Here is a 23,675-nt window from a genome sequence, read left to right on the forward strand (position 1 = left end):
CCCACATTATAAAATCACGGTATGGAGTAAATGAGGCACAAACAGAGAAAGCTCCTCACATGTTCCTGACCTGGCCTCCTCGTCACCAGTCCAGGCCAAGCCCATGGCGAGGGCCCCACCCCACCCCATCACACACACACACACACACACACACACACTCATTCACACACTGCTCATTTCTGAAGGACTCTCAACCTCTCTCCTCCCCCTGACTGACCGGCCAAAGTCCTGGTCACCCACAGAGTCCATCAACACAAGCAAGTGTTTTCTTTACACATTGGGGCTTTTACTTCAATTTGAAGCAGATGGTTGAGCACAGATGTGAACAGCTTTGGCCTTGTGAGCACAAGGAAAGAACAGGTCTTGGCTTTGAACATGCCTTCCTCCCCACATTACTGGCCCATTCCCCTGGTCCCTTCCTCCCCTCTGCCCCCCGGAACGACCGTCACAGACCATTGGCCTCCAGGCAGGGCACCATCTTGTGTGTTCCATCAGGAGGGCGGGCCCCTGGCAAGGAGTGGCTGGCCAGGCCAGCTGGGGGCAGGTCACCTCGAGGCAAGTCCCCGGGGTGGGGTGTGCGGGCGCTGCTCTCCCTACACACTCACTTCTCATGATGCTGAGGGCCCAAGAAGGAGCCTGGGCCCAGGGAACATGGAAAATCAAGGTCAGAGGCCTGGGCAGCCAGTGGGAAGGAGAGAGGGGCCGGGATCTCAGATCCCACTCCCCACAGGCGCCTCCAGCCTCCCGCTCACAGCCCCTAGAAGGTTTATCTTGTGTCCAGCCAGCTCAGGGCCCAGTGGAGAAAGACAGTTCCGGGTCAGGTCTGAAGTCACCAAACATCCATCTCTTCCATGAGTTCCTAGTGGAAATGTTGATTCGTCTTTGGCCTGAGATGGGACCCGGGCAACACGAGGAGCAAAGGTCACAGAGCCACAGTGTGGCTTTTCACTGTGGGGTCCTCTCACCCCCAGTTTATTCAGTGTCCCTGTTGAATCTTTGGCAATGAATTTCTGCAGCCAGACGGACGGTGGGCCTCAGGCCCGGGCAAGGCGAAGGCTTTGCTCTCCCCACCCCACCAGGCAGAGAGCAAAGTGCAAAGTCACCGCAGAGTGGCTGGGGGTGGGGGTGTGGGGAGCGGGTGAGAGGGAGGCAGGCTAGCTCTTGTCCTGAGAGGCGGTGGTCTGAGCATCCGGTGGCATCTTAGAGAGGAAGACGAGGCTGGACTTGGCAAGCTCCCCTTCTCCTCAAGCTTGACTTGGAAAGAGGGCCCACAGCAGCATCCTCGGGCTGGCCCGTGGTTGGTCACTCCTGAAAGAAACAGCCAATGGGAGGAAAAGGATAAATCAGGAGGATAGGATTAACATATACGCTACCATATATAAAATAGATAATCAACAAGGACCTACTGTATAGCACAGGGAACTCTACTCAATACTCCGTAATAACCTATATGGAAAACGAATCTGAAAAAGAATAGGTATATGTATAAGTAATCACTTTGTCGCACACCTGAAGCTAAAACAAGAGGCAGTCTCCTGCACTGCAGGCAGATTCTTTACCAACTGAGCCACCAGGGAAGCCCCCACATCAAACACACCCCAATACAAATAAAACAATAAAGCTAAGAAACAGACAAAAAATAAAATAGCTAAACTAAAAGGATATATTGTATGGTACAGGAAATATAGCCAATATTTTGTAATAACTTTAAATGGAATATAATCTATAAAAATTTTGATTCACTATATTATACAACTGAAAATAATATAATATTGTAAATCAACTATCCCTCAACAAACAAAAAGAAACAACCAATGGGGACATCCTGGTGGTCCAGTGGCTGAGACTCCTTGCTCCCAGTGCAAGGGGCCCAGGTTCCATCCCTGATCAGGGAACTAGATCCCACATGCCACAACTAAAGGTCCCACGTGCTGCAACTGAGACCTGACACAGTTAAATAAATTTTTTAAAAAAGAAAAGAAACAACCAATGGTCAGAAGCACCCCCCGCCCCCGACACACACACACTGGTCCTAACTCCAGAAGGCCAGCCTGTACCAGGTGCCGGCACCCGTAGCACCTGCTCTTACTTACCCTCATAGCTGCCCCAGGAAGGACCCATATGGCTCAGGCAGGGACTGCATCTTGAAAGGTTCAGTAAGGGATGGAGCAACCATTTGGACCCAGGACTGGCTTCCCCCCAGAGCCCACAGTGTCCCCTTACTCCCCACCCCACCCCCACTGCATTTCAGAGCCACTGCTGACTGAGTTGGGCTTCCCAGGTGGTGCTAGTGGTAAAGAACCCGCCTGCCAATGCAGGAGACACAGGAGATGTAGGTTTGATCACTGGGTTGGGAAGATCCCCTGGAGGAGGGCATGGCAACCCACTCCAGTATTCTTGCCTAGAGAATCCATGGACAGAGGAGCTTGGTGGGCTACAGTCCATGGGGTCACAGAGCGTAGGACAAGACTGAATCGACTTAGCACACATGCTGATTTAGTTGGTTTGGGGGATGAGAGGGGGTGTAGCAGGTAGAAGAAGCTCAGGGACCCCTGGTCCTGATACCCAGGTGTGACCTACAATCCCCAGGTCACACCTCCAAGGAATGTTAGAGTCAGCCCTGCCCCTGCCCCCAGGAATGGCATCCACATCTCCTTCTCCCCACATCCTTCAGACAATATACTACACCAGCAGCCAAGAGGCTGACTCTAGGTGCAGCCCATCCCCCCGCCAGCTAGGCCTGCATTCTTATCTATAAAATGACAGTGTCTTCATCTAGTGGAAATAAAATAGTAATGAAGTCTGACCTTGAAATTCTAATGCAGAAAACAGATAAGCATGGTTCTGGTCTATTTGAATCAGGAGAGGATGCGGGACACAGAGAGAAGGGGACCCAGAGTCTACAGTATTCCTTCCAATGTGGAGCCTTGAAGTCTCTGAGAACTCAGGTGCTTTGGGGAAAATGGGAAAGCCCTTAGGTTAGACCATCTTTCAGTCCCTTGTAGTCCTGACCTTCAGAAACTTCACTCTGGCCACTGAACTTGGTGTTGCTCATGAGAAAACTGACCAAAGGGTCGGATTTGCTATAGGAAGGGATAGGAGATGGGGAGAGGTCGTGGGGGCTGCCAGGGCTGTAGCTTTGGAGGGAGATCAGAGCTGGTGGGGAGGCTCTTGAGGGGCTCCAAGTCCACCTAAGAACACTCAGGAGAACAACCATCCCTTAACTGGGCACGCAAACCCCTAGCAAAGCGGTGCCAAATACCTCTCTCTGGCTTCTTGCAACAACCCTGAACAAACAGCTAAGCACTTATTTTTGGAACAGAACAGCTGTCAGGCACCTCCGACGTGCCAGGGAACCTTCTCACACCCCCCATCTCAGAGGTAAGTGCTACCTACGAGTTGGCAGCACCAGCATTTGAACCCTGATCGGAGCTGTTTATCCTAACACACGAAGGCAACTCCTGCTGAAAGGGAGGCTTGGGGAGCCGGGCTGGAGCCAAACCACGAGGCTGGAGGGGCTGCTAACCACAGGCCCCGGTGAGCCTCAGGCCTGGGCGGCCAATGGGCAGGCGGCCAAGGTAGAGGCTGGGGCAAGGCTGGAAGTGGGGTCCAGGGAGGGCGAGGGAGCCCCGCCAGGAGGAGGGAGTGTCCTCCGGCTAACAGAGGCTAAGACACGGGTAAAAGGAAAAGTGAGAGGAGGGAGCATCTTGATGTGGTGAGCTCGGGCTCACATTCTCCGAGCCCATAGTGCGTGCTGGCCCCAGCAGGAATCTGCTTTTTGTTACTGAGTCTGAAGAGGAGGATTAAGAAGCGGAAAGGAAACCCGTGGGGATGGCACTGGGTCTGTGGTCCACGGGGTGATTTACAGCCGCGTCATCCCGGCGCTGGCTGCCTGGGCGGGCCGGCCGAGGACTGGCCCCGCGTTCCTCCCTTGCTCAGTCCGCCTGTGGTCAGAGAAGGCGCGCAAGGCTGAGGCAGCTGGAGCCGGCCCACTGGCTGCTCTGTCAAGGCGCGGCCGTCCAGCCGGGCTCTGCCCCAAGCCATCAGTAGGGCTCTCAGACTCCACGGAAGCCATGGCTACCACCCGCCCAAGGCCTGACCTTCAGTTCTCAACCCCACCCTTTCCCGCGTGTCTATACTGGACCTGCCTTCCACCACCCACCTTGGACCAGGAATCCCACACATAACATCATCTGTCCAAGGAAGCGTTATGTCAACTGGGGTGTGGTGGGAGGAACACTGGGAGGTCTTAGGTGCCAGGACCTTTTCTGCAATTAACCAGCTGTGTGACCTTGGGAAGCTGATGCTTCCTCTCTGTGATTTAATTCCTTCACCTGTATGGCAAGTACAAGTCCATGCATGTGGATTAGCACTCCCCAAAGGGTTGCTCTGCAGAGTATGAGTCAGGTGAGGCATATCTCATGAGATCTGGAAACATCACAGACCTTGGCCCCACCTTGGAAAGTCACTGCATGGGCTTCCCTGGTGGCTCAGCTAATAAAGGGTCTGCCTGCAATGCAGGAGACCCAGGTTTGATCCCTGGGTCAGGAAGATCCCCTGGAGAAAGTCACAGTATATATGGACATATTAAAAGCTCTGAAAAATCCTACAGTCAAGAAATTTGTATGGTTTTATTTACCCAGCATTTTCTTTTGATTCTGTGATTGTGACTGAATTGTGGGGAGTAGAAACTCATTCCAATCTTTCCATTATTCAAGGTTACCCAAGGGGTTTCCCTGTGGTTCAGTGGTAAAGAATCTGCCCACCAATGCAGGAGACATGAGTTTGATCCTTGGGTTGGGAAGATCCCCTGGAGGAGGAAATGGCAACCCACTTCAGTATTCTTGCCTGGGAAATGCCATGGACAGAGAAGTCTGGTGGGCTACAGTCCATGGGGTCCCAAAGAGTCTGGCACGACTTCGCAGCTAAACAGCAATGAAAGGGCATTGCAGGGAGGCTAGAGGAAAGTCTCAGGAAAGCTTGCAAACCTCAAGGGGCAATCTATGGCCCTTCCCTCCAGGTGCCTGCCAACCACATCACTCGGCCACATCTAGGCCCTGCTTCTTTACTGCCTGTCTCCCCACTGATCCAGTCTCTCAACTATCCACCCCAAATGCCCAGTGAAGGCAGGCCACTGGTCCAGCCTCAGTCAGATTTCTTACCATGGACCCATCAGCTGTGGCTGAAAGACAGGAGACAAATCTACCTATGCCATCCCTTCAGAAGAGGCAAGGTGTGTTTAGGTGTGTGTGCACATGCACACGTGCAAGCATAATTGAAAATACAGAGGAGAGGGCTGGACTTAATTACTCTCCACTGTGACAACCACACCACAGACTCCTTCTCATTTAACCCCTGGCCACATCCTGCTCCAGGTGAGAAACACAGCTTGCATCTCATCCAGCTCTGTACTTTTTGTGGGTGGTTGTTTCCACTGCAGCCAACGCTCTGGGTATGGCTGGGTAAGGGTTTCATTGTCCTGAGGAGCCCCCTACACAGTCCCTCAACAAAGAAGATGCCCTTTAAATAGAGGTTCTGCCTCTCACTAATGTTGTTATTATTCAGTTGCTCGGTCATGTCCGACTCTTTGCAGCTCTATGGTCTGCCGCACGCCAGGCCTCCCTGTCCTTCACTGTCTCCTGGAGTTTGTTCAAACTCATGTCCATTGAGTCGATGATGCCATCCAACTATCTCATCCTCTGTCGTTCCTTCTCTTGCCCTCAATCTTGCCCAGCATCAAGGTCTTTTCCAATGAGTTGGCTCTTCACATCAGGTGGCCAAAGTATTGGAGCGTCAGCATCAGTCCTTTCAATGAATATTCAGGGTTTATGTCCTTTAGGATTGACTGGTTTGACCTCCTGGCTGTCCAAGGGACTCTCAAGAGTCTTCTTTGGCACTACAGTTCAAAAGCATCAAAAAGTCTCACTATCGTAAACTTTAAAAATGACTCGGCAAGATCCCTCCCAGGTGCCTTTCAGCAGGTCTAATGTGTGGAGTCCGACTGAGGTGATTTGGTCAGTGTGACAAAGTGGCTGCGTTTATCACATTCAGGAATCATCTTTTTTTTTTTTTTTTTTGGTCACACCGCACAGTTTGTGGGATCTTAGTTCCCCAAGCAAGGATGGAACCCGCAACCTCAGAAGTGAAACCGCAGAGTCCTAACCACTGGACCACCAGGGAAGTTCCAGAAATCATCTTTTGATTGTTCACTCATTTGTGGTCAGAACATCAGCTCCACAAGGCCAGGGATGTGGTCTGTTTTGTTGGCTGTTGTAGCCTCAGGGCCTAAAACAGTTTGGACACACAGTAGCATCTCAATAAATATTTGCTATTTGTTGGCCATGTGAATAAATATTTCCAGTCACTGCCATTTTATTTAATGTAGTGATTATGTGCCACAGATAGGTTTCCAATTTCAAATGTGTCACTGGACATTTTGGCTAATTGTGCCTGTAACAGTTGTGAATTCAGGAACCGTATTGCATCTTTCTGCTTTTGTTCACTTCCAGTTTTTAAATTTCTAATTATCCCCTCTGCTTACTAAGTTTGTCTCTGGCTTTAAGTGGATTGGTTTCCTCTCTTGATCACTTTTGTGTGCTACAGAGTAATTTTATCACTGTAGGGGCATTTTAAAAAATTATTATTTTTGCCTGTAAGTTATTTTACCCTTCAAGTTCATTTTCAGTCACTTTACTTACTTAACCATGTTTCACTGTTTTCAAATTATACATTTTTTCTATAGATAAGCAATTTGGATACAGCCTTTTATGAGCAGAAAAAGGCATCAAATGATAATGAAATGCTGAGTCTTTTTTTTTAATGGTTTGTCCTTAAAGGAGCAGTCAGATTGCAAATGTTATTTTAACACTAAAATATGAAAGACAGGGACTTCCCTGACAGTCCAGTAGTAGAGACTCCATGCTTCTAATGCAGCGGGAGTGGGTTCAGTCCCTGATTGGGGGACTAAGATCCCACAGGCTGCATGGCACAGCCAAAACATGAAAAAAAAGAAAAAGAAGAAGAAGAATGAGGCTTCCCTGGTGACTCAGTGGTAAAGAATTCACCTCCCAATGTCCCAGTGTAGGAGACATGGGTTCTATCCCTGCTCTGGGAAGATCGCATGTGCTGTGGAGAACTAAGCCCATGAACCACAACTACCAAGCCTGTGCTCTAGAGCCGTGCTCTGCAACAGCAGAAGGCACTACAATGAGAAGCCTGAGCAAGGCAACTAGAGAGTAGCCCCCACTTGCCACAACTAGAAAAAGCCCAAACACAGCCACAAAGACCCAGGGTGGGCAAAAACTTTTCAAATTTATTAATTTTTTAAAAATACTTAAAAAAAAAAAAAAGACAAGCAGGGAGGGCATCAGAGATATATTTTGCAAGACCCACATTATCAGGCATTATTTTACTTTCATCTTTTTTTTTTGGGGGGGGGGGAGGTGGGGTGGGGAAAGATGAGCTACAGGGCTTGTGGGATCTTAGTTCCCTGACCAGGGATTGAACCCAGCCGTTGGCAGTGAAACTGCCAAGTCCTAACCACTGGACTGCCAGGAAATTCCGTATCTTTCACTTTTATGTAAACCAATATGTAGGCGAAAAGGGGATTTTGTGTTTGGTTCTAAATGCTGAATGCTAGGTTTCATCTTGGCCTTAAAGTCGGTGGGGCTCTGGGGCCCTGGGGCCATGGGCAGGCTGATTGATCTCTCAAAGTCTCAGTTTACTCATCTTTAAAATGAGCACAGTAATGGTACCCACCTTTAGGTCAGTTGCAAAGAATCAATGGGACAAGGGAGCCACTTGTGCCTATCAGGGTCTGACCCACAGTTGAAGCACCAGTTCTCATTCCTGCAAAGATCTGGGTCCTTGGGGTGACTCACTGGTGTTTGAAAACATAAAATGGTATCATAGGCTGAAAAGTCTCAAAACAAGTAACCAGAAATAGTCACATGGAACCAACTGCCATCTTGGCCAGAAACATCCAGAACAGGAAGCAATAAATCTGTGCATGCATGCTCAGACGCTTCAGTCATGTCCAACTCTACAGCCCTATGGACTTATATAGCCTGCCAGGCTCCTCTGTCCATGGGATTCTCCAGGCAAGAATTCTGGAGTGGGTTGCCATTCCATTCTCCAGGGTATCTTCCTGACTCAGGGATCAAACCCATATCTCTTATGTCTCCTGCATTGGTAGGCGGGTTCTTTACTTACTAGCACCACCCGGGAATCCCAAGATGGTGTGTGTGCTAAATTGCTTCAGTAAGCACAATTTTTAAATTACTGAAATCACATTCATAGTGAATAAACAAGTGAAATGTGGTATATTCATACAAAAGAATATTACTCAGCCATAAAAAGACATGAAGTCCTGACACATGACAGAACTTGGATAAACCTGGAGAACAGTATGCTAGGTGAAAGGATCCAGACACAAATGTTCAAATATTACACGATTCCATTCACACAAAATGTCCATAACAGGGAAATCTACAGATTTGTGGTTGCCCAGAACTGGGAAGGAGACATGGACTGCTAAAGCATACAGGGTCTCTTTGGAGCTGATAAAAATGGTCTAAACTAGGGGTTTCCATGGTGGTCCAGTGGTTAAGACTCCACATTGCCAATGCGGGGGGCCCTGGGAGTTCTACTCCTGGTCGGGGAACTAGATCCCACATGCCACAACTAAAGATGCTGAGGCCGCACTAAAAAGAAAAAAGATCTCACATGCTGCAAAGCACATGGCAATAAATATCCAGCATGCTGCAACTAAGAGCCAGTGCAACCAAATATTAAGAGAAAAAAGGGAGAAAGAAAGAAAATGCTCTAAATTGGTGGTCGTGATGGCCACATTTTAGTGAAAATCCTAGAATCTACTGGATTGTCAGCTTTAAATGGGTAAACTATAATCTCAATAAAACCATGAAAACTTCCGTACATGCATAAGTAGTACAGGTTGATTGTAGAAAACTTAAAAAATACAGACAACTAAACAGAAGAAAACAATTTAGGTCACCTCCCTCTCCCCAGCTAGAGAAACCATGATAGCTATAGGTGATTGCTCGTCCACACACTTTTCTTTTCTTTTCTAGTTTTTAAATTTTTTTAATTTCTATTTAAATTTTATTTATTTATTTTATTTTTGGCTACACTGGATCTTCGTTGCTGCATGGGCTACCCTCTGGTTGTATTGCATGATCTTCCCTTTATGGTCACTTCTCTTGTTGTGGAGCATGAGCTTTAGGGTTGTGACACCCAGGGTTAGTCACCCTGAGGCATGTGGAATCTTCCCAGACCAGGGATGGAACCTATATCCCCTGCATCGCTAGGTGGATTCTTAACCACAGGACAACCAGGGAAGTCTTAAGGTGGCTCAGCGGTAAAGAGGTGAAAGCGGTAAAAAGGTGGCTCTGCCTGCCGAGCAGGAGACACAAGTTAGATTCATGGATCGGGAAGTCCTCTCGAGGAGGAAACGGCAACCCACTCCAGTATTCCTGCCTGGGAAATCCTATGGACAGAGGCGCCTGGCAGGCTACTGTCCATGGGGTCGCAAAGAGCTGGTCACAACTTAGTGACTAAACCACCACCACCACAGTTGATTTACAATGTTGTATTAATTTCAGGTATACAGCAAAGTGACTCACTTAGATATATATATATATTCTTTTTCAGATTCTTTTCCATTGTAGATTATTACAAGATATTGAATATAGTTCCTTATGCTATATGTCCTTACTATTTATCTATTGCATACAGTAGTGTGTATATGTTAATTCCAAACCCCTAATTTATCCCTTCCCATTGTTTTCCCTGTTAGTAGCCATAAGCTTGCTTTCTATGTCTGTGAGTCTGTTTCTGTTTTGTAAATAACCTCGCTTGTATCACTTTTGGATTCCACCTATAAGTGATATCATATGATATTTGTCTTTCCCTGTCTAACTTACTTCACTCAGTATGATACTCTCTAGGTCCATACATCCACACACTTTTCCTGTGCTTAGGCAGGCCTGTATCAGATTTCTTGGGAGTGAAATCAGCTTGCACAAACCGTACCGCAAGCGGGTGTTTGTGTTTTCTCGAACATTCCAGCCCATTCATCTTTGCATTTGGCAGACCTGCTTCCACATCTCCAAGGGGCCTGGCTCTGCTGAGGTTATTCTGGGCACATGCAGAGGTCTGGGCTTCTGGCCTCCAAACTTCTCAGGGAACTGGAAGCAGGTATGGCTCAGCCCACCCCCAGCGCCTCCTGCCTCGCCTGGCCCGGGCGCCATGGGTGACAGGCAGGAAATTTATGAGCAGTTGGAGCTGGCTGCTGTTTGCTGAGGGCGGGAACATGGTGTGAATCAAGGATCACACTGTGTCCTGGCTAGGAGGACTCTCAAGGTCTTAGAGCTGCAAAGTGATGGCCAGAGCCCCTTGTGAGCCGGAAGACTCCACCTAGGGACCATGAACTGGGGGAGAAAATTCACTGACTCAACAAAGATTTATTGAGTTCCTCCAGACTGTCAGCTCTGTGACAAGCACCGGAGTTCGAGGCCCTGCCCTGGGGCAGCTTACAATCTAACCCCAGGGCAAAGCTGAAACCACCTGTGGTTGAGTCACTAAGCCGTGTTCGATTCTTGGAGACCCTGTGGACTGTAGCCTGCCAGGCTTCTCTGTCTGTGGGATTTTCCAGGCAAGAATACTGGAGTGGGTTGCTATGTCCTTCTCCAGGGGATCTTCCCAACCCAGGGATCGAACCCAGGTCTCCTGCATTGCAGGTGGATTCTTTACCAACTGAGCTATCACGGAAGCCCACTGAAAACACTGTTGCTGGTAAATGCTGCCTAGTCGTCTTTCCCCTGTCCCACCAGGCTGCTCACCAGAGAAGTGAATTCAATTGTTAGGGGGCCCTGGGCTATAGGATGCTGTGGCTGCCTGTGATACAAGGAGGCCAGGTCAGGAGCATGGCTTGGTCCAGAAGTCCAAACTCCTTGCTGCTGGAACTTTCCGTGGTGGTCCAGTGGATAAGACACAGTGCTCCCATGCAGAGGCCCTGGGTTCAATCCTGGTCAGGGAATTGAATCCCATATGCTGCAACTGAGAGTCCACATGTCACAACTAAAGGTCCTGCATGTGGCAACAAAGATAAAAGATTCTGGGGCCTCAACTAAGACCCGGCACAGCCAAATAGATACATATTTATATAAATAAATAAGCCCCTTCGAACTGAGGCCAATGGATGTGTTCAGACCTCAGGGTCAGTCAAGCACATATGGAAGAACTTTCCTAGTGGTAAGAACAACAAGGGTTACTGTGCTAAGTACAGGGGATCCCTCCTGGGCTAAGATGCTAGAGGTGGAGCTGGGACGCAGGTACCAGGACCAGCACTGAGACATTCCCATGCAGTCCCCCTGTTCTGGTTACAGCCTAGCTTCCGGTTATTCCTGCCCACAGAAACAGAGACTCCAGGAGGGTGGGGTTCTGCTGGTCGCTGTGTCCCCAGTTCAGACAGTGAGGGCTCCAGATCCACCTCACTGCAGGCTGGGGATATGTGTTTCCCTTTGAAGCCTCCACGAGCTTCACACCGACTTCTCCTCTCTCCTCTGTGTCTGAGTTATGGTTGGTGCAACTGTCATCACCTGCCCGATCACCCCACACAGTGCCACCATGAGCTCCTGAGAGAGGGGGCCAGGTCGTCCTCGGCTCCCTGTCCCCCCAGACCTGGGGACAGAAGTCAGCGAATCCATTGACAGAGGCCTCATCTGGAGCCCGCCACACTCCTTTGCTGTTGTATGGCCCTTGGGAGGTGGCTGTTGTTCCCATTTTGCAGATGGGAAAATGGAGGTCCTAGGTCACATGCTAGGATGCAGCAGAGAAAAGCATAGCCCTAAGCCCCTACAAGGTTCAGTTTCTTCACCAGCAAAAAGGACTAGAAAGTCCCCAAGCCATCCACCCAGCTGCTACCTCCCTGGTTCTAAGGCAATCTCAACCTTCATCTACGGGGGCCTAAGTGAAGGTGGCTGACCATGGGAGGCCTAGCACTCTCAGAGTCAGGCCAGTGCTAGGAGGGAGCCCATGGGCCTGCAGGGGACCGGCAGGGAGACCCCAGGCCCCACTGTGTCGACGCCTTCTTGGGCTGCAGGCCACTCTCTCTGGCGGCCAGGCTCTGCTTCTGTCTCCATACTCGGCCTGTGTGTCTCGGTGCCAGCTATCTTGACCGCCCCTCTGTCTCTCTCCAAGTCCCTCAGCCTGTCTGTCTTTCTTGGCCCCCATCCCACCCCACCCCACAGTACAGGGCAAGGGTCAAGCTGGCCTGGGTGAGGCCTGAGCCCCAGCTGCTGCAGCCTCCCATCTGCTTCCCATCCTGGGAGAGTGTCCAGCCAACTCCACTTGGCTACACACTGCTCTTCCAGACCCCAGAAGCACAAGGAGCCCCTGACCTTGCCCCACAGACAGGCTGGAGGGGAGCAGACAGCTGGGCAGACAGGTGGCCCAGCCAGGTGAGGAAGGTTCTGTTCCCTGGAAGATTCCCATGGGCCCTGACTTATGACTCTCACACGATTTGCCACCAACACTACACACACACACACACACACACACACACACACACACCCAACCACAGTGTCAGGGATCCCCAGGGCTTAAGATCGCTCCCCACCACCCTTCTGCACATCTCCAGTCTCCCCTCCCCAATCCTTATAGCAAATTGACAGCAGGAGTGATGGGGCACCAGCCAGACAAGCCAATCCATGCCAAAGTGCCAGCGTGCAAACCTTTGCAAAGCCCACAGCATGTCTTTAGGAGACCCTCAGTAAGAGTCTAGCTGTTGATACTTAAGGGTGCACAGAGGCAATAATGGGGTGGCTGGAAGAAGTCATGAGGCCCTGGACAACCCAAATAACCAAATGATTTCTGCAAAAACAGTGTCCAAACCCCTCCTCTGGCCCTTCCCATTTTCCCTAAGCCCCTTATATCTAGACTCTGAAGCTACCATGGGATCCAGGGAGGGTTGGGGCATCTCTGATCAGGGCTCTTTACTCACCACCACTTGACTATCAGTGACACCACTGAGGTTCCAGGAAGAGAAATGACTCTTTCACCCACACATGTACACACACACACACTTAAATGCACACAGAGACACTCCCAAACACACACCCATCCCCACTGAGAGGCAAGGCAGCACAGTGGTTAAATGTTCCGGCTATGGCATCAGATGGACTCTGTGTGAAGCCTTACTTCCCCATTCTACCAGCTGTGTGAATCTGAGCGGTTACTTAACCTCTCTGTGCCTCTGTTTCTCCAACTGTAAAAGGGTAATAATAGTAGTCTACAGTCTGAGGTTGAAGAGAGGATTAAAGAACACAATGGCTGGACTTCCTTGGTGATCCATCGGTTAAGAATCTGCCTCCCAATGCAGGGGACACAGGTTCAATCCCTGGTCCAGGAAGATCCCACATCCCTTGGAGCAACTGAGCCCATGCGGCACAATTACTGAAGCCTGTGTGCCTAGAGCCTGTGCTCTGAAACAAGAGAAGCCACTGCAGTGAGAAGCCCATGGACCACTGCAAAGAGTAGCCCCACTGGCTGCAGCTAGAGAAAGCCGGTGTGCATCCATGAAGACTCACCCAGCACAGCCAAAAATTAATTACTTTAAAAGAAGAACACGATGGCTGGGAAGCCAAGCCCCTAGCGCTAGGCAGCCACACGATAGTGTGCATATGTGTGTATGCCCATGTCTCCCCCATCTGCATGTCAGTTGACTACGACAGGAACTGTCTCCCCATCAGGTGACCAGGGCTCCACTGGGAACTGGGCACCAAGGAGATGCCCATGGGATACGTGGAGGACTGCTGGAAACAGCTCACTTGCTTGGACTTCCACGCTTCCATTCATTTGGGGAACACTTATTGAGTGTTCAGACCATTCCAGGCTCCATTCAGAGCTCATGAGTGTCCCGCAGGGAGCAAAACAGACAAGGACCAACCCCCACCTGCCCAAGAGAAGCAGCCCCCGAGCTGAAGTGAGTCTCCCTAGAGAAGGAAACTGCGTGTTTTCTGTGCCCGAATGGCTTGGACAGGTCCCAGTTCTTGATAATGGATGTGCTTCCCTGCATTCTCCGTCAGATGCTACTGGATGTACTTTGACTTCCTCCTAACAACTCAAGGTCAACCCGGGGAACACCAGCCTACAGAAGACCCTCCAGGTCCCGGAGGCTTCTGAGCCCTTTACCCTGACACTGAATGGCTCCATGCCTCCTGGCTCTTCTGAGCCTCTGGCGTTGCTCTTTTTGTTCTTCTGTTTCTTCCCATCAGACCACTGGCTGTGGTTCTGGGGGCTCTCACTGCACCTGCTCCAGGAGCTGGCCTCCCAGCCGTTTCTGCTCAGCTGCTCTGACCTGGGACACCAGGGAGTCATGCTCGTATGAGCTGTCTGCAGACTCAGTACAGTGGGCTCAGAAGCAGGGCTTCCCGGTGAGCTTTCCTGTCTGGCCTGTGTCATTGACCCAGAGTTCCAAAGGGTGGGGCCTGTGTCGGTTTTGTTCCCCAAAGTGACCCAGTACCTAGGACAATTCCTAGTGTGTAGTAGGAATTTATTTATTCTTAAAGGACAAGGTGGGATGATTTGCAAGAATAGCATTGAGGCATGTAAGTACCATATGCAAAATAGATGACCAGTGTGAGTTCGATGTATAAAGCGGGACACCCAAAGCCAGGGCTCTGGGACAACCTAGAGGGATGGGGTGGGGAGGGAGGTGGGAGGGGCCATGATGGGGGGCACACATGCATATCTATAGTCAATTCAAGCTGATGTATGGCAAAAACCATCACAATATTGTAAAGTAATTATCATCCAATTAAAATAAATAAACTTTTAAAAACTATTTATTTTGAAATAAATGTAAAGGGTCCTTCAAGCTTGCTTCATCTTTTTGTCCCCATGTAGCTAGAGATACAGTAAATGACGAACCACAAGTAGATACATGTATGTGTATAGCTGAGTCCCTTCTCCGCTCACTGGAACCTATCACAATGTTGTTAATGGGCTATACCCCAATACAAAATAAAAAGGTCAAAGTCTGAAGAAAAATAAAAGAACTACTGCATGTAGTGGGTTGGCCAAAAAGTTTGTTCAGTCTTTTCTCCACGATCTTACAGAAAAACTGTTGAACTTTTTGGCCAACCCAATATATGCAGAGGAGGAGGGTTTTGCCCTTGGGTGCACAATAAACCTTTGCAAATAACCACACTGGCTGCCACCCACACCCTCTGTGCGTGCGTGGTGGTGATGCTGGTGGGGATGGATGTCAGGAATGCCTCACTGTCCTGAAGGCGAAGGCAGAGTAGTTCCCAGCAACACCTTGTCACTGTTCTCCGGGCTGTGGGTGGGGTCACTGGGCTGCCCCTGTGTGCCCAGCTGCCTGGCTTTATCCTGCCTGCTACAATGGAACCAACTCTAAGGGCTCCTGACCCCTTGGGAGAAGGGGGAGATTTGAAACCTATAAGTTCTGGGCACCTCCCCAGTGCCGGGAACTCAGCCCACCACATGTGAGGCCCTCTATCTGATCCTGGCAGATAGTGACTACTTATGCCCAGCAAACCTGTGCATGTATACACACACACACACACACACACACACACACACACACCCACACACGGCAGAGGGACAGACTTGATGTCCACTGCCTAGCAACCCAGTGTAAGTCACTGGATGGGGAGGGGACATGTGGGCTCCCTCTGCCTACCTTTGTAATGGACAGCAGTGACGTCTAGGAACACCAGTGACTAACGAGCGCATCCAGCTGACGAGGCTCTCTCATGGCCATCATTACCTTGAACCCTCCTTACCCGTGGACATCTCTAGCCATGTCTTACAAAGAAAGCAAAGCCTGGAGAAGGCCCGAGGCGACAGAGCTCACAAGTGGCTGGGCTGAGACTCAGACCCCAGTCCCCCAGCTTGGGGCCCTGCACTGTCAGACCTCTCACCTTGGGAGAACAGGGGCCAGTGATGGTCTAGACACAGAAGTGCCTGTTTCACAGAAGTGGATGAGCCTTCCTAAGTCTTGCCCGGCCACCCAGCTGGATGGGCCTTTGGCAACTTCACCCCCTAAGTCCCAGCCTCCTCATCTAGCTCAGTGAGAAATGTGGGTTTCAAGAGGTCACTGCAGGACTAAAGAGGATAAGGAGTGTGAGAGGCTCTGCGAACTGAAAAGCACTGTGCAGACTGATGTGGCCACCAGGGGCCCAGCCCGGTCACCTCGGTTCTCTGGACCTCAGTGCTGTCCAGTGAAAAGCGTCCATGCTAGGTCACTTCAGTCATGTCCAGCTCTTTGCGACCCCATGGAGTGTAGCCAGCCAGGCTCCTCTGTCCACAGTATTCTCCAGACAAGAATACTGGAATGGGTTGACATTTTCTTCTCCAGGGGATCTTCCCGGCCCAGGGACTGAACCTGCATCTCCTGCATTGGCAGGCAGGTTCTTTACCACTAGCACCACCTGGGCTACTGGCCCTCAATTTTGGGGGCTGCAGTGAGTAATGGCAAACTCACAGAGATGAGGTTCTGGTACTGTGGTTAAGGTTATGACACTATTTAGCCTCACTGGGAAGAAAATCACTCTGTCACAACTCAGGATCAACTTTTGAGAGATTAGCCACGTGGCTGTTGACCTGGCTGCCCTCCCAGCTGAGAGGACTTGATGTCTTCCTCTGTTTCAGGGAGAGCACCCCCTCTTTCAACCTGGGTAAGGGATGTCTGAAAAGGATTGGCTGAACTGGTGAGGAGACAAAAGCTCTTACTGACAAGGCCCTGCCCTGCCTTGCATGTAGTGTGTGGATGAAGTACTCAGTGCTGTGGCAGCCATTGTGTAGCCATGAGGTAAAGACCAAAAATGAAGCCTGAAGTCTTAGCATCACTGAAGACTCGGAGCCAGGGAATAGTTACCTCCCTTCACCTTTCCTAACTGTGAGAAGCAGGAGCCCTATGAGTTTAAACTGCTGCTGGAGGAGTTTCTGTGATCTAAAATGCAAAGCTTTTCTCACTGATTCAAGCCAACAAGAGCCGGAATTCCCCAAACAGGAGCCTGGGAGGAGTCCAGGGGCACTTCCGTGTCTGTGTCTTGAAACCCCTAGTTCATCCTTCCTAGAGTCTCAGCCTTCAGCCAAGGAACATTCAGCCCCAGATGTGTGGATTTTCATGGAAGGAATGTTGTGCATTATTTCGTGGCTTCCTATGGGGCTTCCCTGATGGCTCAGATGGTAAAGAACCTGCCTTCAATATGGGAGACCTGGGTTGGGAAGATACCCTGGAGAAGGGAATGGCAACCCACTCCATATTCTTGCATGGAGAATTCCATGGACAGAGGAGCTGAGCAGGCTTCAGTCCAGGGGGTTGCAAAGAATCAGACATGACTGAGCGACTAACACACACACACATATGTGCCAGGAGCTGGGACACAAAGATGAAAGGGCTCACAGTCCAGCTAGAAGGTACATTAAGCATACACTGGGTAATGTAATGTACTACAGAGTTTTTTTTTTAATTGGGGTATAATTGCTTTATAATGTTATGTTAGTTTCTGCTGTACAGTGAAGTGAACCAGCTATATATATATATATATCCTCTCCCTCTTGAAGTTCCCTTCCACATCACCCCTATCCCACCCCTCTAGGTCATCACAGAGTACCGAGGCTGAGCTCCCTGTTATATAGCAGCTTCCCACTAGCTATCTACTTTACACATGGTAGTGTCTATATGTCAATCCATAGTATAGAGCTTTAATATCACATAATTTATCAGGTAACAAATTATGTAAAAATATAATAATGACAAAAAACGAGCTCTAAAATATTACATAATAGAGGATCATGTAATATAATATGCTCTATCATAACTTCATAGTGTATCACAGGATGCTTGCCTGAATTAGACTCTACTCACCCCTGTGTAAGGGCATGGAGGTGGCCGTGCTTTGGGGCCCTGAGGGGGCTGCGGTGGGGGTCAGAGAGGGCTTCCAGGAGGAGCTGAGCCTTCCAGCACGAGCAGGAGGTGGCCAGACAGACGGTGGAGAAGGGCATTCCAGGCAGAAGGGACAGTATGAGCACAGAGGCCAAAAATAGCCCCTCTGGGTGAGGAGTTCCGTGTGGCTAGAGTGTAAATTGGGATACCCAGAGTGACCGGCTGGAGCCAGGTCACTTGGGGAGAGGGGCAGGCGACTGTGGGAAGCCCTTGAGGGGTCCCAAGCAGGACAGGGAGGCTGGCACACCTGGCTCTCCGCAGAGCTGCAGGGAGGGGTTCAGGTGGGTATGAACCGAGCTGGGGAGGAGCCGGGCAGTGGGGCTCCAGGTGGCCGTGAAATCTGGGCAGAGAACAAACACCTTGAAGGCGAGAGAGGCTCCCTACTTCACCCTCTAGAAACACTTACACCAGGAGGTCAAGGAAGGCAGCAATCTATACTTCCCCCTACTGCCTCTGGTCTGTGGGGGCAGGTAGAAAAAGGATGACCAGCTTGAGGACAGGTGGGGAACTAGGGCCTGCTGGCGCCCCCTGTGCCCAGCTGTCCATTGTACCAGGGGCAGGGGCTCAAGGCTGGGCAGTGGGCAGGACAGGCCTGGTCACCCCAGTGGGAAGGCAGCCTTGCCCCCCTGCCCCCCGCCTCTCCCTAGTCCTCTCGAAGCCCCTGGGCTAGAAAGCAAGCTCTGGTCACTGGACAGACTCCACATCATCACCAGAGGCCTGGGGCCAATGGCCACCCGTCCTGCCCTAGGCCCTCCTCAACTTCGGCCCCAAAAAAACCAGGAGACACAGGAGGAAAGGCAGAGCTCACAAAGGAATTCCACATCCTTTGTGTCACTGATCCCTGGAAAGATAGGGAGGCAGGCTGGCATCTCCCAGATAAGACAACAGAGCTAAGCCACCAGTTGCACAGCCCCCAGGGCAAAGCTGAGACCAGCCCCAGTGTCTAGACCACACACCTGCCCGCCCAGGCCTTAGCAGAGATGGGGGAAATCAGCCCATGCCCAGCCCTTCAGATCAAGAGACCAACTGCCCTGAAATTGTGATAAATCTCAATATTTTGTCCTGCGGAGCTGCCATCTCTCCAACAGAAAATGGGCAGAGAGGAGAAAGGTGTGAAGTAGCGGACCTGAGTAAAGCGCAGATGAGAGAAAACTCAAAGTGTAGTCGCTTAGTTGGGTCCGACTCTTTGCAGCCCCATAGACTGTAGCCTGCCAGGGATTCTGTCCATGGGATTCTCCACAGAATACTGGAGTCAGTAACCATTCCCTTCTCCAGATCTTCCCGACCCAGGGACTGAACCTGTGTCTCCTGCATTGGCAGGCGGGTTCTTTTACTGTTTTAGCCAAAGTGCAGATGAAATGCCCTCCAGAGCCAGAGCCTCAGCTGGTGAAGGAAGAGCCGACAACCCATAGCAGCATGGAAGACAGGTTTTTTCCACTGCTGGGGTGAGAGGTGGCTGAGTTTCTGGGTCTCATGGAATAGTGTGGGGGGTAGGCAAGGAATAAAGGTTTGTAGGAATTGAGAGAGGAAAAGGAAGCCCCCAGTTCCCTGCCCCTGACCTGTGACACCCCCATGCTGTAACCAGCATCAGACACCTGGGGAGGCGTCCCTGTCCCCACCTCCACCTGGTACTCTGGGCCTGAATCTCAGCTCCTCCTCAGGGGTCCAGGGGGTTCTGAGGGAGGCAGAGAGGCCTTGCCCTCTCCTTTCCTCCCTAGTGCGGGCCTCCCAGCGGCCAGTACTCCCCCAGCACCCCAAGGGCCCCTGATGACCCTCCCAGGAGGCGCCCAAATTCCAGGCAGACATCTCCCAGAAGTTTTTGGCAGCGGCAGCAGTTCTTAAAAAAGGCTTCATGTCATACTGCAATCAGCCAGGGAGCCCAGAACTGGGTGTTTCATTAATGCCACTCTTCTCCCTAAGCGTCTCCTTCTGATGAGCTGGTGGGGGTCTCTGCACCCTCTCTGCCCTCCATCCTTTCTCCAGTTTATGATTTTCTGCTGCCCTGCCCACACTATGCCCTCCCGGGCACCTTCTTCCTGCCCTGTCTCCTCCAGCCAAGGTTTTACAAAAAACAGTCACTTCTAACCATTCCCAATTTTAACAGCTTAGAGAACAGGGAAAAAAAAAAAAACAGTCGGGCATCATCCAGGAGACCTAATGAGGTGGCCTTCAGGCACCTCGGAGGAGCAAGAAAAGTCACAACTGGTGCAAGAAGAGGAAGAAACAACATTAAAAGCAAACAAGGGGAAACGAAATAAAAAGCAGAGATAAAGAGTCGGGAGAAAACAGCGGCGCCTGAGAAACAGGGATTCCAGCCGCCAACTTTTACGGCGTCCAGCCCTGTTATTCATAAGCGAGTTTCCTCTCTCACAAAGGACCTTTTGCACGGTTTTCCCTGCTGCCTCCAAACCAGCTGCTCGCGCTGTTGTATCGTGAGTGATGATGAGGCTCTGAAAGGGTTTTTTGGGAACAGATGGCCAGGGGAGAGCTGGGGAATGTGCCAGCAGAGCGCTGGGCGGGCTGCCAAGCCCTGCGGTGACTGAGTGCTTGGGCTTCCAGCTCGCGTGCTTTCCCTGCCCTCTGCCCTCCGTGGCGCCAGCAGGCCTTCCCAGCGAGCGCTCGGAACATCTGGAGTCTGGGGCTGCCAGGAGGGGGGGCCGCGGCGGCCGGGCGGGGGACCCTGTGTTCCAGCGGAGCTCCCAGGGCTTCGCCACCAGGCCTGCCTCGCGGAACAGCTAATCAAAACCACAGCGCCCGAATGGGAACCAGGCGCGCTCCCAGCTGCAGCCAGAGGCCGCCGGGCGACTTAACCCGGTGTCAGGCCTCACTGGCGGCGGCGGCGGTGCTGGGGGGGGCGGGGAGGGTGGGGGTGGATCGGGGCTGCTGACACCCCCACCCCCAGACCAGTCCACCCCCCTTCACCCCCAGCGGCGGCGGGCTATTGGCTCCCCGTGGCTAAATGGAGTTTCCACGCGCTGCAGCCGCAGCCGGGCTGCTTACATAAGAGCTGTTGCTCCCCTCACCCACACCACAAGGCCCTGTACCCCCATTTGCTGGGGGTCTCCCGGGGCATGGGCCACCCTGCTGGGCGGTATGTGAACTGTAGGACCCTGCTGCCCGCAGGAGCTGAAGCCCTTGGAGACTGGAACCAAAGCGGCTCCACTGCTTCTATAGCAAGACCTTGGGCAAGTTACTGCCCTTCTCAGGGCCTCAGTTTCCCCTCCATGCAATGGGGGAAGTGGTGCCAAAGCACAGGGTTAGCAAAAGGGGTAGAGATAAAGTATGGGAGGTGCTGGGCACCCAGTGGGAGCTCCCCACCCAGTCAGTGTGGTCTTTGGTGTTGGTGGTGGTATTCAGTCACTCAGTCACGTCCGACTCTTTCGTGACCCCCATGTTCTGTAGCCCGCCAGGTTCCTCTGTCCATGGGAATTCCCAGACAAGAATAGTGTAGTGAGTTGCCATTTCCTTCTCCAGGGGATCTTCCTGACTCAGGGATTGAACCTACATCTCCTGCTTGGCAGGCGGATTCTTTTACCACTGAGCCACTGGGGTGAGAGTCTGTTTAATAGCATTATGATCATGTAAAGGCACAGGTTATTGCTTGTTCTTTGGTTATGAATCCATGAACTTTGAAAGCCCATGAGTTTCTAGGCTGGTGAGATGCTCGCCCCCTTTAAGGATGCAGGGCCAGAGCTCTGCCCTGAGCACTGGACAAACAGGAGTCCCCCATTCAAAACAATTTGCCCTCATCTACCTTGGGCTGGTCCTTCATCCATTCTCAGCACTTCCTGTTCCTGAGATGACCCTTCCTCGGGTTCCATATGAAGCTGTTACCTTGTAGCTGTAAATTCATGAGATTTCCTTCCTGGCACTGAGAAAAGGCCAGCCCTTTCTCCTATGGGATGTTGTTGAAGCCATCCAGCAAGGCAGCAAGGAAGGTATGTAAGCTCTCCCTTCACACATGTGAGAACAGGGGCTCAGAGAAGTTAGGTAACACACCCAAGGTCACAAAGGCAGAAAGTACCACTGCCATCACTCAAACTCAGGTCTCCAGAGCCAAAGCCTACTCTTTGCCTACTTCATGGTCTTGCCAAGGATCTCCCTATTGCACGTGCCTTAAAGTTAAATGACAGCAGTACAGAAACTTAAAAGAACTGTAGGGTTCTCTCAACTGAACCCCCACCTATAGCATCCTGGATGGGAGACCACCAAGTCTTTCAAAGGGTTTCCAGGGTGTACCCTGGATCAAAGTGGTGCTCCAGGGGGTTCTCTGAGAGGTAGTGGCTTAAGCATCAGAGGGGACTTTCCATGGTCTCTGTGATTGTCTGAGTGTGAGACTTTGCTTCTTTCTCACCATCAGAGACCCTGAGTTTTCATTCACACACAGCGTAGTGGGGAGGAGGGCGAGGGTCTGTGAGTGAGGGGAGAGGAGGGGGAGGAAATGAAGGCAGTGTGAAAGGAGAGGGGAAAGCAGCGCCCCAGCCTCTCCCCCACCTCGGGACCACCCGGGGAACATCAGACGGCCACGTTCTGCGTCCCAGGGCAGCCAGCTCCAGCCTAACCTGGGAGGTTCCCTGGCCAAACGCACCCCCCAGATCAGTGCCTGCCAGGCCTGTGGACTCACGGTGTCAAATGTGAGAGGGGAAACAGCAGCTGAGAGAATGCTCCACGTTAGAACAAACAGCTGGCGACAAACGTCTGTGTAATTGGAATGCCAGAAAAAATAAATTGCATCCATTTTTATGACGAGAAGGGAATTTGATGGTGGTTTCCCACCCACCCCCCTTCTTTCCCAGCAGAGATAGGCTCCATGGACTTTTAAAGCACATGGTATTTAACTCAGTAACATGGCCCAGAGGATGTAGAAATAGAACCTCCTCTCACCATCCCATTTCCATGCAGGGGGCAGGACAGGGAAGCAGCAGGGCCCCCCCAACCCCGGCACCTCTTACTGGCCAGTTCCTCAGGCCTCTGAGCCTTGGATTCATTGTTCCTGGGACAACACCAGGCTTCCCAGATGGCACTAATGGTAAAGAACCCGACTGCCAATGCAGGAGACATAAGAGATGTGGGTTTGATCCCTGGGCCGGAAAGATGCCCTGGAGGAGGGCATGGCAACCCATTCCAATATTCTTGCCTGGAGAATCCCATAAACAGATTATCCTGGTGGCTACAGCCCACAGGGTTGCAAAGAGTCGGACATGTCTAAAGCAACAGCACTCACGCACAAGGGACACCAGTCTCCACCTTGAAGGGATGGGGGGAGGGAGGAGTCAACGGGGTGATCCATCAGAAGTACTAAATACCCAGCACCACGCCTAGTGTGTGAACCAGGCTCTAAGAAAGTCAGGTATTGTCAGTATTCTTGTGGTGCGCTGGGGTCCCAACAGTCTCTGTGAGTGATTTTCAAATCTGTGTGAAATGCCTGTGATGGGCAGAGGGGAAGGGAGCAAAACACATTTAGTCATTTAGATAGTTAAGGGGCTGAAGTGACCTCAGCTCGGCAAGTCTGACCAGAAAGGGCCATAGCAATCACTTCCAGGGTCAACTTGCCTTGGAGAAGTAGAAGCCAAAGCCCCAGTGGAGGTGACCATCTATGCGACAGGGGGACAGAGCTAGGACCATGCCACTCAGTGGGGACACAGAAGACACAGGAATTGTGGAGTTGCTGTCTCCCACA

At 51.2% G+C, this 23,675-nt stretch overlaps 1 protein-coding gene across 2 annotated transcripts in view; it reads right to left on the reverse strand.

Moving 5' to 3' along the window:
• Positions 1-262: 262 nt before the first annotated feature.
• ATOH8 (atonal bHLH transcription factor 8) overlaps positions 263-23,675 on the reverse strand; it is a 41,399-nt gene continuing 17,986 nt past the window's right edge. The window contains exons 3-4 of one of the 2 annotated variants that reach the window (XM_070479506.1): positions 1,407-1,463; positions 263-1,308 (exon numbers count right to left, since the gene is read on the reverse strand). In XM_070479506.1, coding sequence (XP_070335607.1) covers positions 1,425-1,463 — 39 coding nt within the window. In that variant the 3' untranslated portion in view covers positions 263-1,308; positions 1,407-1,424. The remainder of the gene's footprint in view (positions 1,309-1,406; positions 1,464-23,675) is intronic. The other variant, XM_020889447.2, reaches the window with a different exon arrangement.

Source organism: Odocoileus virginianus, chromosome 2, assembly GCF_023699985.2.
Source record: "Odocoileus virginianus isolate 20LAN1187 ecotype Illinois chromosome 2, Ovbor_1.2, whole genome shotgun sequence".
Taxonomy (NCBI): Eukaryota; Metazoa; Chordata; class Mammalia; order Artiodactyla; family Cervidae; genus Odocoileus; species Odocoileus virginianus.